We start from the raw sequence: 12,466 nt of genomic DNA on the forward strand, positions 1-12,466 counted from the left end.
GAATTAACATCAGGCATTAGTGAGGGTTGGGGCTTTGCGTAACGTCCGACTTCAGCAAATGCTGTGACAAGACGGAAACCACCGCTTTCCTTCTTGACCAAGAAAGAAGGGTTTAAATACTCCACCTGGACACCAACGTCTTCTGGGCGAAAGAAAACACCCATTTGCTCAAGTTCATCGAATTTGTGTTGCAACTCAACCAACTTGTCACGAGAATACTGAGGAACTCGACCCTTTCGTTGAGGAGGCAGAACGGGTCCCATGTTGACTACACTGCCTGAAATGGACCAACTGAGCCGTTGTATGCCTTAATCACAGGGTCAAAGACGGAGTCGTACTCGATAAGGACAGAATGGAACTTTGATTTTATATCCTGGGGTACAATATTATCTGGGTCCAACTTAACTTTATCAGAATGAGCCGAAACAGAAATAGGCTTAGCTATGTAACTTGGAGGCGGTGTAGAGTTCTCCGCTGGTGGGACATAGGTTGGGCGAACTTGGCAGAAATGCTCATGTCGCTTTACAACCTGGAGCCTGTTGGTAAAATTGGGGATACGGACTCTACCAGCTACACTAGAAATAACGTCGTTCGGGGGCCAGGATCTTAAAAGTGCAGAAGTGTCACGAGGCTCAAGAGCAAAAACATCATCATTCTGGGAGAAGTCAGGTGGTAAATCTAACTCAATAAAGTCGCCAGGCCAAATAGTAGTTTCTCCCTCTGGAGGGCGCAGAACGCATGCGCGGTGCACGCTAGGAGGACTAGGATGTATAGGACGAGACCCATATAAATAGGTAGTTCCGTCGCCCAGAATTATTTGTCTCCTAGCTGGACGAATGGCTATGTCATTCAACTCAATAAATGGGGTGCCCGCGAGTACGTCCACATCGAGTTTCTCGACATCAAGACCTTTAAATTTAAATTCCTTGCCGTCCCTAGTAAACACAATAGAAGTTTCGCCTATGACAATGAGTGGGGATGATCCCTCTGCCCGATGGGCGGACTGGGAGCTAGTTTTGATGGATGCACCAAATGCAGTGGCTGTGAAAACTGATATCATGTTACCTGTTGCCCCACTGTCGACTGTGATTCGAACGGTATGATGTTGGTGAAACGCGTCTAGATATGGGGACTGTCTGACCTGAACTCTCAGAGCAGAAGACTCTAATGCGTCACTAACTGGGTCATCGACAGAATCTGCACTATCATCGATAATGTCAACGATCTGTCGGGCTTTGGCAATGTACCTCCTATCTGACTCGGGCAAATGTGGACATTGACTAAGAAAGTGTCGATCGTCTGAACGACCGCACTGTTTACAGATAGGACACGTTTTGGGTTGTTGAAAACGTGAAGGCTGGAACGGTCGACGAGACCTTTGCCCGATGGGGTATGCTTGCTGGGCGTGCAGCTGCTGCACGCAAGACGCGTGTGTCATCGGCTGTACGTAACTCTTCTAGAAGGGAATCAATAGCTTGTGAGATTTCAGGTTTAATTGACGCAAGTGTTCTGGTACGAAGTTCTGTGCCATACCTTTGTTTAACTATCTTTGGAAGGCCTTTATGTATTAGAGAGAGCCACATAAGGACCACCATATTTTCCAGAGAGGGGGAAAGCTCCTCGTCTTCTTCAACTACCTGGTTACGATAAGAAATACCGCCACCTTGCGTTAACAAATTATCATGAATAAATGCAAGAAGACGCTGATATAAGTCCTTAGGCGTTCATTATCTTCTAGGTGGATGTCCACAAAATCAATAAAATGTCCACCGGTGGACTGAAACCCATAATGTAACCTGATGGTTTGCCATATTTGAGACAAGGAAGTGGAACTTTTAACAATGGTGTTGCGAGAAATCACAGGACAATAATTTGCAATTTGCCCCAGCATAGGCTCCAGGATAGTGACCTTTTGGTGGGCCGTACGACGCCGCTGTTCGGGAACGTCAGCACCGTCGTCGGTGAAACCCCCGAGTGGGGCAGCTTTCGTTTTGGGGCTCCAGGACGAGCCATCTAACAGGAATGGGCCAAAGTTAGCATCTAGTGTTAAGGTATAAACTAAATTCTGTTTCCAATTTTCAAATGTGTTAATAGTCTCCGTCTTTGTAAGACTCCATTGCTTTGGTGCTCGCATAGCAGCCATAGTTGCCACACAATAACAGGCCTAGACAGCTAGTGCTTTCACTTGAAAGGGAATCAAGAACCGATGGACGCACGGTGGAGCGATAGTCAATGTACAGTGATTGACGAAAAGGCCTAGCTCAACAATGGGCATAGGAACTCACCAGTACCGTGGATGGGAACGTTTCTTGAAGCTGCTACCACGCCAGTGGGGAAAAGAAACAACCACAGTACAAAGACTACAATCGGACACACTAGCAGTAGTGTACAACAAAGCTTTATTACAGCCAACAAAACAACGGTCCGATCAATCCAAGATGGAGTATCTGGAGACCGCCCATAGAGTGCGCCTAATCAAATCACAGTGTGTTAACACTGGCGATGCTTTAATGTTTGACCAGATTTCTTGCAACAGCCAAATCTCTTTAAGATATCATCTGCATTGGCAATGACTAGATTAGACTAGACTAGACTGATCTGACAACAAACAATACAATTTGCATGAATAATTTTCATATAACTTCTACTTTGTCAATAGGCGAATTAGACTGGTCCTTTTCCAACAATTGATCTACTACTCAGAGTGTACTCGTTGTGCTCGTTAAAAACAGCGAGGAGTTTGAGCTGCTCTTGTGAGGAGTTCGTGCTGCTCGTGCGACCAGTCGAATACGACATGTGCAGTTTGAGTAGAAAGAGCTGCTCAAAACAGACCAGTCGAATACGCCTAATGTAAATTTTTCTTATGGCCAAGAATTTGAAAAATTTGTTAAATATGGTCGAATGTTCAGTTTTTTTTTTATTAATATTAATTTGGACTACTTACATACTTTCCGTCAAGAAGCAATGACCGTGGATATTCATTCAGAATCGATCAGGAATATCAGTATTTTCACGAATCCACTGACATCGATGCTTAGCAGTAGCTGCCATGTAATTGTCAACTAGTTTTATTGGTTCAGTGTTGTACTTCAGCCATTCCTTTTTTTCCAACACATCCTCACCATCTTTATCACCTGAGGAGGATATTTAAGTACATTTTCCCAAAGTTACAAAAAGGTGAAACTTTAAACAGTATAGTGCAGGTCAGAGAACTGTGGCGAATTCACATTAGAAAATAACTGCTGGCCTCCGTAATTTGCTATGGACCTAAAACAACACTGTTCCTTTTCATGACTTAAACCTTACTGCGTTTTAGTAAACTGAGGTTGAATTCAGAATCTTAACAACATTAGTGATGATAATTTGTCAAACTAGTTAAAACTAAAGAAGTTCCACATCACACCGCGTAGGCCTAGCTATATTCCTTGTATGGGATTTCTGTCTTGTTAATATGAAAGATTTTAAAAAAACAGTTTACCTGCTAAGTCTTCAACAAAACTACTCTCTAATGATGAAGCAGGTGAGAACGTTTTGATAACTGGTGCTTTCTTAAGAGCTCTTCTGCGGACATTTTTTATTCCGTACTCAATGTACCCAGTGGCCTCTTTTTTTCCCTTTGCAGGTGAATACCATGCTTCCTATTAGAAAAACATAAAATAGTACACACCAAATAAACAAAAGTATCACAATTTTCAGTTTCAAATTGTATCTTTCTATTATTATAGTAAAGACAAATGTTGCAATTGGTAACATTATCCTATACAATTAAGGTGCTAAGTTATATTCATTTTTTGAAAAGATACTGTATCAAGTTATGAGATTTAGGACATGCAGTATAAGACATGCACTCCACTATGGGGGTTGCGCTTTGCATCAACATCAATGTGTGTGCATTGAATTTTCTTATTTCTCTTGCGATACAAAATATAAGTATTGTTTAACCTCTAATTAACTTTACACTATTTAAACAAAATTTAGCCTGTTAAGCAATAATTTTGTATGTGGCCATATGGAAATATTGTACATCTACTTACAAATTCTGCTCTATCACTGTCTCGAAGCAGCGGGAACTCTTCAATGAGAGCTTTAGCACGCTTAATTTTTGCATGAAATGGTGGCCTGTGAAATAAATATTGTACAAGGATAATTTGAAGTATCATACTAGTATAACAGTCTTTCTTGATACAGTTGCATAATCCGGCATTCCTCTGGACTGTTGTCACAAATGTGACCTGAAAGCCAGATAGATGACTTTTGGGAATTAATGGGTACTTTTGGCTTAATCCAAACAAAAGTAGCTACTGTTTATATAAAAAAAAATTAGGATAACATACACACTCACATCAAAGCACCATATGATGTGCTCTGTTGCACCATTGTTTGTCTAGCAAATTTGCACTCAGTTCTTCCTTAATTAGACTACAAGAATAAGTGATACTCAACATAAAGCTTAGAGTCATAATACAGTACTATTAAAACTGGATAAGTGCTACATAGTCCAGTGAAAGTAATCCTTACTTGCATTCATCAGGAGAAAATTTCTCAATCAGCCATGAACCTAACAACCGAACGATCTCCTTCCTTGTAGTAAATAAGAGAAGGCCTGACTCCATTTCACTGACATATTTTAATCCATCTGGAGCAGCACCAATTATTGCCCTTGGTGACTAGACAAAAAAAAATTTAAACATATACTTAAGTTGAAAACTCACAATATCAAATAATTTTTACTTGAGAAATACCACAGTAAAATAACATTGATTCAAAAAGGTGAAACTAAACAGTATAGTGTAGGTCAGAGAACAGTGGCGAATTCACATAAGAAAATTTTAATTGAATTTGTAAGGGGTTTTTTTTTCATTTTTTTGGCAGATAGTATACCTTTAAATAACAGGCTTATCGAACTCCACCAGTGTATTTTTACTTACGAATAATGATGATGATTTGAGAGGACGCCCTTCTGATGTTGGTTGTTTTTGTTTTAGAGCATTTGGTGTCTGCATGAGTTCATCTTCCAAGTATGAATTTTCACTTTCTGGTACCTAAAATTGGCATGAATGTATTGTATAATTAATCATCACTAAAAGAAAGAACATTATATAGCTTGGTTAAATCTGATAAACTGATAGATGCATATTTATGTTTTTATTTATTTATTTATTTTTTTTTTGCAGCTGGTACTTTCACAAAAGCATTAAATTCTACCTGTAATTTTCAAACAGTAGAAAACATTTAATTTAAAAAAAAAATCAGAAAAAAAATTACAGAATTCCGGATGTCAGTTCCACCTTTATATTGACTCAATTTTCAAGTGGGATTGTTCACTGGAGTGTTGACATGTTTAACAAAAGCTGGTCCACTGATTAATCTTAGATAAGATAGTATAATACAAACTCCAAGTATTGAAATGTACGCCATCATTTAGGGATTCAATATTCGACATTAATTATATCATCATCAGGAATGACATTAATTAATGTCGAAATATTGAATCGCTACACAATGGCATACATTTCAGTACTTGGAGCAGGCCTATATATTCGTCACATGCATTGTTACATACATTTTGTGTGATGGACTTACTGATGCAGAAACAGCCATGAAGTTTTCGATACATTTGGTGGTAGAATCTTCATCCACTTGAATTTCAGAAGCTGCATGAGCTTTAATCTGCAATTTGAATATGCAACTTTATGGAATGATTGTAAAAATAACAGTGTGTACAATGTACATTCAAAAGGTCAATGTGGGAAAAAATGCAAACAACGAAAGCCTTGGCTCACGGTAACCGATTGCCAAATGGGCGAAAAGTATTTTGGATTTTTAGCCATTTTGGCGAAAAATCAAAAAAAGTTTTAAGTAATTGCTAAAATACATCGTTTTTCATTTGAGCTCCATTTTTCGCTAACTCCATGCGACGCTTATTTTGTTGTTGTATGAGTAGTCTTGCTGCAAATTTGCCTCACAAATTATTTTTTTTATTTGTATTTGTTATTTTAACGTGGTAGATGCAGGCAGCGCTGTATGACGTAGACTAATATGAAGACACCACTATAACTAGCTTAAGGTTTTCCACTAAAAGACGAGGGCCGATGCCATGTGATGGTGGTTGAAAGAGTACTGTATATCCTCGTATCGTTAATAATAATCTAATCAGTGATTTTGTGTTATCGTCAAATACGTAAAATACATTTAAATAATGTGTGAAATGATTTAAGAATGCACCGCATGGGTCGCTTTATTACACAGTGTACATACTTGTGTTGTTAAGAGAGTAATTTCGCAAGCAAGGCTAGCTTAGCCTGGGGCTTAGATCGTGTACGATTTTGCGGTGACAACTTCGGGTGACATACGATCGGGCCCAACTGGTGTGGACGATCGGGCCCCAAGTCAATTTTGAATATACTGTAGTCTAGTAAAACCACCGTTAGCTCCCCACCTACCCACTGCAACCAACATGCCTAGAAACACTGTAGTAGGGCCTACTATTGGTACAAACGAGGTCGTTTGCATAGAGGGCCTCTCTTGCATAGAGTTAGTAGGCCCTGGGATCACAGACTTTTAGGCAAGATATGTTATACTGTACCTTGTTTAAATAGCGATTTCGAATAGTTAATGCACCCTGTTACATATTTTTATTATGGCTTTCACTCCCCTGGAATATTCACAAATTAGATAAATTTAATGCATTTATCAATCTCATTACAACACTTGTTTCAATTCATATCAATGAAAATTTTATTTTCATTTTGTCCTTCACTTTGCTTTTGGCAAAATCATTTTGCTAAATAATTCTTTCCTCCCTCTGACTGCTTCTACAAAAATACGTTCACTAAACAAGGCACAGTAATATTATTCGAAAAGTCTTCCTTTACTTACCTGTCTGTATTTCTGTTAATGGTAGTCAAAAACGATATACAAATAGTGTATAATGATAGTAAAGCTGTCAAAATTTAGTATTCACGACAGCAACAGTAATCTAATAATAGTTATTAATAAAAGTTAGTGTATTGCACCACTTTAATTTATCTTTTCTTCCTCTGAATCTGTGCAGTACGAATATTATTTATTGATGGTGTCTATTTTATTAAACATAAAACGTATATTGTTGGTATTTGTATCTGTATTTTAAATGTATAAATCTAAGCTGGAAAGTCAACTTTCTTCACTACTGTACAGTATATATATTGCTCTCTCCTTGTGCAATTACACTCTCACAAAATTGCACATCTTAAAAAATTGAAGCAAGTAAATTATAAAATAGTCAATAATATTAAATCTGTTAAGTTATTTTTTCTTTATTGTTCTCTTTTTTTCTCGAATTATAAATAATAAAACCAGCTTATGATATAATAAAGTGTAAATTAACAGAGATAATTCACTGCTAATAAATTAATGCAACCCTTAAATGTGTTTGTAAATATTAGCTAACAAATACAGTAAGAAATATAATAGACAGAAGAGTCAGAAAAGTAGATGTGTGATCATTAGTACAATCAATCACAAAAATAAATAATGCAATATCTATTTTTCCGAAGTGGTACTGTTTAAACTATTAGTTTTTTCAAGCTTTTAGTTTTCTGTATACACTAGGTTATGGGAGACTTTCTTTCTTTTTGCTTTGAAGAAGTACTCAGTGGAACATTTTCAGTAGAATGTTCTCTTCGCACAACCTTCCATTACCCAACTGTGTCTTTCCTAAATGTTATAAATTATTTTGACATGTATAGACAACATCTGGCTTTTTACTTTGTACATTTGCTCATGTATTTTTGTTAGGCATTCATCTGGAATTGGCTGTGTTGAAGGTAGTGATGAGATGCTTGCATTCTGCTATTAGAAATGTCTATCAGTCAGCGTTCCATCCAGAAGCACCCCAAAAGGCCAAATTCCCACTCTGTGGTATCATTTCATAGACCAAAAAAAAAAACAAAACACCAGATTCAAGTATTTATTTGTACTGTACTGTGCATCAATTTATTATGTCATGACATAACAATATCAGCAGTTTGAAGAATTTTTTTTATCAAAAAAACCTGGGTTGCTACTTATTTGTAGGTTGGTTGATATTTAAAAATATTACTTTATTTTTATCAAACATCACATCTCAAACAATATTATAAGGTGGCCAAAGACCAAATTGCATGTTACTTGTGTTACATAATATTCATTAAAAAGGATATATAGGGTCATATAATAAAAAAAAAACTAGACAGTTAAAATGTTTAACAAAATAGAAAAATTAAAATGGTAAAAAAAAAAAACAACCAATAATTTAAGCAACTGTATAATAAAGAAAGTTTGCCAAGTTTGCTGTTAGTCAAGTATAACATTATAATTTTAAAATTATAATTTTAATATTTAAAGTATTATAGAGCTGTGGACATTAGGCCTGGGTCTAAGCCCTAGTAGTAGTAAAGTTTGGTAGTAGGGTATTTATTTATTAATAATTATTATATTACAGTATTGAGGTGTAGGAATAAGGGGAAAATAGACTATTTGGGCCCTAAACAGGTTGCTCTGCTAGGTACTTCTTCAGAAAAAAGAAGGCAAACTTGTCATGCTAACTAGGCCTAGTGTATAAGTGTTGCATTGATCTTTCTTGCATCATGATTGATGATATGGGATAGGAGTGTAGGTCCATCTTCCAACTACGCCAAGGGTAGGCCTTGCCAAGGCTGGGCCTAGATAGAGTCATGAGATGCATCCCTCCTTACAATTTCACCTTGATCGTTGTGGGTTACGTATGCAGTAATAATAGTGAAAACTTACTCTGAGAAAACCATAGTCTGCAATCGGTGAATCAAACCTATACTAGCTTTCTTGAGATCACTCTCACTCGCACCGTATCCGTATTCGAGTGCGAGTTGGTTGACTCTTTTGCCAACTTGTGCGATGATTTCATCTTATCATTAGCCAATCAGAGCTCGTTATATGTTTCCCTATGCTTGGCTCTTCACGAAAAAAAAAATTCGCGGGCGGTACATGCCTTAATTTACTACGTGGATAGCGAGATTTTTCGATCGCCATGCAAAGTTTAAATAAATCCCACATCCTCCTCCTTTTTGGAATTTTAGGAAATTGATACATCTTTGTTCCTTTGATTGCAGCAACCCCAAACCAAACATAACGGTATTTCACATGCATTAATCATTTATCATAACTGCTAACTTCCTATCTTATCGCGTTAGTCTGTGGCTCGCCATTGGCCAATGTTTTGTTTTGGTGACAACATGGCCGGTGTATGTCATGTGATTGCGATCCACTCAATCACACGCGCGTAGCAGAATCCCGTGAAACCGAGTTGGCCAAACTCTCTCTTTCTACGGCTCTGGGCTACCCCATTCTAGCAGGCCTTACAAGAGCCATTTCTAAAATGCGGATTCTGTGGATTTTGCGGATTCTGTGGATTCAGGTAAAAAATAACATGACAAAAATAGGCCTATTACCTAGGCCTACGTTGGTATCATACAGTGTGAGAAATCACCTGCAACCGGCTACGGGGTGGGCAAGTCGGAACAAAATTAGATGCAGTCAGTTTTTTTTTTTTTTGTTTTTTTTCATGACTACGGCTAAATTGTAAATTCTAAAGGCTGGCAGCGGCATGCACTAAAACACTGACTACTGAACATATCTTGGTCAATTTGGGTTTCACTTTCTCTTTTACCAAAATTAACGATATTTATGGGAGATTTTATGTATCAGTGAAATATACATAGGACCTACTGATGAATTTGCAGCCGAATCTGCAGTCATGTCGCATTGTCGGTCACCCTTCAGTCAGTCACTTCAGTGATGGTAGATCTAGGTCTAAAACGGGCCTGTATTTTTCGAAAATGTGAAGAAACCTTTCTAAATGCTTTGTTTTCTGCTTGTTGAAATCGTCTGTCATTAAAAAATTGGTATTTAGTGAAAAAAGTGTTCGGAAATATTATTATAATGGTCGCTTTTGGAAGTTGGTCAGTGAACTTTCAGAAATACTGACCGAGTATTTCTCTGCAAAAATCGCTGAATCTGCGTATATTTTCGACTGCAAATTCATTGGTAGGTCCTATACATTTCATTGATACATAAAAACTCTTTAAAGTATCGTTAACCTTGATAAAAGACCGCTGACCAAGATCTGGTCAGCGGTCAGTGTTAGTGCGTGCCCTGGAAGCTATGTTAATAGCTAAAAATATGTCTGTGTACTTTCTGGTATTCTTGGTAGAGCCTAATACGTTTCGGCATGCCATGTCTGGATCAAACCGGTGGGTGGGGGGGGGGAAGTGTAGGGTTTTGGGCAATGTCCATTCAAGCTATAAATAACCCAGTTAACATGAACTCACCATATGTTCGGAATAAAAACTTATTGGATATTACCACCTTTGATAATAATATTCAACAACAGCAGTTTTGTCAACACCTTTATTAATTTATTTATTTCCAAACCAACAAAAATCGCCACTTACAGGATGGACATAAGAAATATATAAAATATAAAACTTACCAATCAGGTATAATAAATGCGAATATAGAACAAAATCTACGACACTCAATGTTACTCTACCACCGTACCTGTTGACATCGCTATGGAACATTGCAACATGAACACATTTTGTCCCGATTGACCCCTTGACCTGTTGCGCCCTCTAGAGATATCGAAGTCGCTTTGGAAAATGTAGGCTAGCCTACTGCGCAATGATACATTTCAGTCTACACCACAACTCTATCATTCCCCAGGTATAAATTCCAGTTGGGACCAGTTGGAAATCCCAACTGGTCCTACTGGTTTCCAACTGGTCTAACTGGTTTTCAACTGGTCCAGCTGGAAATTCAACTGGTACAACTAGAATTCCAACTGGTACAACTGGTCTCCCGAACTGGTTTAACTGGTCCAACTGGCCTATCCAACTGGTTGAACTGGTCCAATTGGTAGTGCCAACTGGTTGAAATGGTCCAACTGGTCTATTCAATGGGTCCAGTTGGTCCAACTGGTCTACCCAATGGGTCCAGTTGGTCCAACTGGTCTACCCAGTAGGTCCAGTTGGTCCAACTGGTCTACATTATAGGTCCAGTTGATCCAACTGGTCTACCCAATACCCAATCTGCCTATGTAGAGAATACATATGTGTTTATCTTAAACAAATTGCTGTTTTCTCCCCGACGAGGGTGGGGCTGTCTCTTATACACATCTAGATGTGTATAAGAGACTTTGTAGAAAATACATTTTTGTTTTATTTTAAACGAATTGTGGCTTTCCTCCCCGACCGGGGTGGGGGGAGGGTTGGAGCGCTACCCGATGGGGACTGCAGTTTCCCTAAACTTAATCTGCCTACCGTGACACATATCCATCTTGGGATTGAGAGCAAAATAATGTTGTCTATCAGCAGACAGTTAACCTGATACTAGAGAACCAGGAAGTATCTCGAATTGCACTCAATTCTGATTGGTCACTTCAGTTGAGTACTGTGTTTTTGAATTCATGATGGTCAGTTTATACATTCTTGGAAGGTAGTTTAGCAGTATTATCCACTATGGAGGTAAGAGGTTTGTTTTATTATTCAGTTAATGTGGGTTACTACTTGGGTATGGCATTAATAGGCATGATACAGTAGTGGGTAGTGGTAGTAAGAAAGACTTGGAGAGACCTAGCCTAGGCCAGGCCTGGCACATTTGTGCATAATGCATAGGCATAGTCATAGGCATAGACAGTTCACACTGTTCTCTCTCTATGCCAGCTATTTATCCTCAGTGAGGATATAGATAGGCTAGGCTAGCGTAGCCTTAGGGATGGCCATAGGGCCTTTGTTGGCCTAGCTAAACTGCAGCCTTGCCTCATAGCCTGTTTAGTTATGAGAATGGTAATTAGGCTGTGTTCTCATAATCATTATAATATAGGCTATCAAATGCATGCTTTATTGAAATAAAGTTGGTGTTTAGGGGTAGGGCCTGGCCTAAACCGGGGTGGGGTTAAAGGCTAGTCTAGCAATTATTATTTGCTGAAAGTTGATGTATGTAATCACCAATTATTAATTAGTATAAATGGTGACTTTTATTTCAGAATGTCTGTCTGAAGCCTTACTGTGTCTGGCAGTTGATTGAACAAACAGAAAATTACCTGCTTTCGCCAAAGGTGAAATATAATGTTTTCTTTAGGTTTTAAGTTTACTGGTCCTAGGTTCTGATTAGCAACATTTTTTTTTTTTTTTAATTATTTTATTGCTTTTAACATACATAAAACAACATAATATAATATAATGCAATATTACAATACACAATCTCATCTTCTAAAAAAATTATTAGCATTACAAAATCCAAAACCAATATAATATACTGTACTGTAATATAAAATGAAATTAAAATTAAGTAAAAATTTAACTAATATATATATATATATATATATACATATATATATATATATACACATACACACGTACACATACATATATACATACACACATACATACACACATACACACATATA

At 37.7% G+C, this 12,466-nt stretch overlaps 1 protein-coding gene across 1 annotated transcript in view; it reads right to left on the reverse strand.

Moving 5' to 3' along the window:
* LOC117111807 overlaps window positions 1-9,756 on the reverse strand; it is a 16,370-nt gene extending 6,614 nt beyond the window's left edge. The window contains exons 1-8 of the mRNA XM_033254796.1: window positions 9,727-9,756; window positions 6,880-6,891; window positions 5,584-5,670; window positions 4,929-5,042; window positions 4,519-4,667; window positions 4,035-4,119; window positions 3,479-3,638; window positions 2,945-3,134 (exon numbers count right to left, since the gene is read on the reverse strand). Coding sequence (XP_033110687.1) covers window positions 2,983-3,134; window positions 3,479-3,638; window positions 4,035-4,119; window positions 4,519-4,667; window positions 4,929-5,042; window positions 5,584-5,670; window positions 6,880-6,891; window positions 9,727-9,756 — 789 coding nt within the window. The 3' untranslated portion in view covers window positions 2,945-2,982. The remainder of the gene's footprint in view (window positions 1-2,944; window positions 3,135-3,478; window positions 3,639-4,034; window positions 4,120-4,518; window positions 4,668-4,928; window positions 5,043-5,583; window positions 5,671-6,879; window positions 6,892-9,726) is intronic.
* Window positions 9,757-12,466: the final 2,710 nt, after the last annotated feature.

This window comes from Anneissia japonica, unplaced genomic scaffold (assembly GCF_011630105.1).
Source record: "Anneissia japonica isolate Jap-2015-1 unplaced genomic scaffold, ASM1163010v1 scaffold287758_len931624_cov196, whole genome shotgun sequence".
Taxonomy (NCBI): domain Eukaryota; kingdom Metazoa; phylum Echinodermata; class Crinoidea; order Comatulida; family Comatulidae; genus Anneissia; species Anneissia japonica.